This window comes from Rhinopithecus bieti, unplaced genomic scaffold, assembly GCF_001698545.2.
Source record: "Rhinopithecus bieti isolate Rb0 unplaced genomic scaffold, ASM169854v2 scaffold_26106, whole genome shotgun sequence".
In the NCBI taxonomy this organism is placed as follows: domain Eukaryota; kingdom Metazoa; phylum Chordata; class Mammalia; order Primates; family Cercopithecidae; genus Rhinopithecus; species Rhinopithecus bieti.
The window spans coordinates 356673-358312 of record NW_016811748.1 but is presented as its reverse complement, the minus strand read 5'-3'; the positions used below and the strand labels follow the sequence as shown (position 1 = coordinate 358312).

At 43.5% G+C, this 1640-nt stretch overlaps 1 protein-coding gene across 1 annotated transcript; it reads right to left on the bottom strand.

Annotated features, from left to right (window-relative positions):
• Window positions 1-240: 240 nt before the first annotated feature.
• OR6F1 (olfactory receptor family 6 subfamily F member 1) lies at window positions 241-1289 on the bottom strand. The gene has a single exon (XM_017894979.1). It carries the CDS (start codon window positions 1245-1247, stop codon window positions 321-323), a length of 927 nt encoding a protein of 308 aa, XP_017750468.1. The 5' UTR covers window positions 1248-1289; the 3' UTR covers window positions 241-320.
• Window positions 1290-1640: the final 351 nt, after the last annotated feature.

Below are 1640 nucleotides of genomic sequence, written 5' to 3'. Positions count from 1 at the left end.
TTTAAAAAGAAACAAGAATTCAGAGTTGATATACCAAAGCATCATTTTTATTGCAGATGTCTCTAATTTATAAACCAAAGTCAAGAGCAAGTCTAATTCAATGTATCATTATTTTTTGCTTAAAAGTCCACTTTGCTTATGTCAAAACTCCCATTTTATCATACATGATAATGTATAGAAAATATAGTATTACTTGCTTTGTTTGTTTTTTTTCTGTCTACGTACCAAGAAAAATTTGCTCTGTTCCTCCACATTCTTACTTGAAACCTCTGTATTGATGCAGAGACCATTTACAGGACATCTGTTGTGGAAGAGGAGATTTATTTTCCCTTCCATTTCTTCAGCAGAGTTTCTCTTACTTCCTTATTACGAAGCGTATAGATGAAGGGGTTTAAAACTGGAGTCACCACGGTGTTCAGGACGTGGACAGCTTTGGTCAGATCCAAGGCCTCTTTGATAGAGGTGCGGACGTGAAGGAAAATCATGGACCCATACCAAATGAGCACCACGGTGAGATGCGAGGAGCACGTGGAAAAGGCTTTGCTCCGGCTACTGGCAGAGGGGATCCTGAGGATGGTGCTGATGATGTAGATGTAGGAGATAAGAGTGATGAGGAATGAACTCAGGATGACCACAAAAGCAATCACAAAGGCCACAAGCTCTACTGCCTGTGTGCTGGTGCAGGCCAGGGCAATCCAGGGTGCAATGTCACAGAAGAAGTGGTTGATGGCATGGGGGCCACAGAAGGACAGGCCACTGATGAGGGCTGTGGGCACTGCAATGGCCATGAAACCACAGATCCAGGAGCCCAGGGCCAGCTGCGCTGAGAGCAGACTACTCATGATGGTTCCATAGTGTAGAGGATAGCAGATGGCAAGGTAGCGGTCATAAGCCATGGCTGCCAGGAGGAAGTACTCTGTGCAGCCTAATGAGAAAACAAGGTACATCTGCAAAAGACAGCTTGTAAATGATATGGTCTGACTTCTCCCCAGTAGGATGGCCAGTGCTTTGGGGACTGCAGCTGTGGTATACCAAATCTCCAGGAAGGAGAGGTTGCTCAGAAAGAAGTACATGGGGGTATGCAACTGATGGGAGGTCCTCACCAACATCAAGATAGCCACATTACCACTAACTGTGAGGATGTACATCACCAGAAAAAGCATGAAGAGAGAGAGCTGAAGAGTTTGAGAACCAGGAAAGCCCAGTAAGAGAAAATCCTGGGGCAGAGTTTTGTTGCCTGTGTCCATTGTGATACTTAAACCAGAAAACAGAGTCCCCGCATTGAGCCCTTTAACCCAATCACAAAGTCCTAGAAAGAGAAAAAGAACTGGATTCATGAAAGAGCTCCAATAATTAAATGCAATTGTTGGAGATATGATGTAACTTTTGTTGAACGTCAGCTCTGTGTTTGGAGGCATAGTTACTGTCGGTTATTTTAATGAAACAGTGAGATATGTATTATTATAACCAATTATCAGTTTAGAAAACAAATGTGCAAAGAATGTCAGCAATTCTGGAAAGACTGCACTAATAGCTCCATTTCAGCTCTAAGATTCAACTCCAGTGTTTCTGCCTTCATTCCACTCTGAGCCACGTTCCAGCTCACTCCCAGATTACATCTAAACCCACAAAGGGCTGAC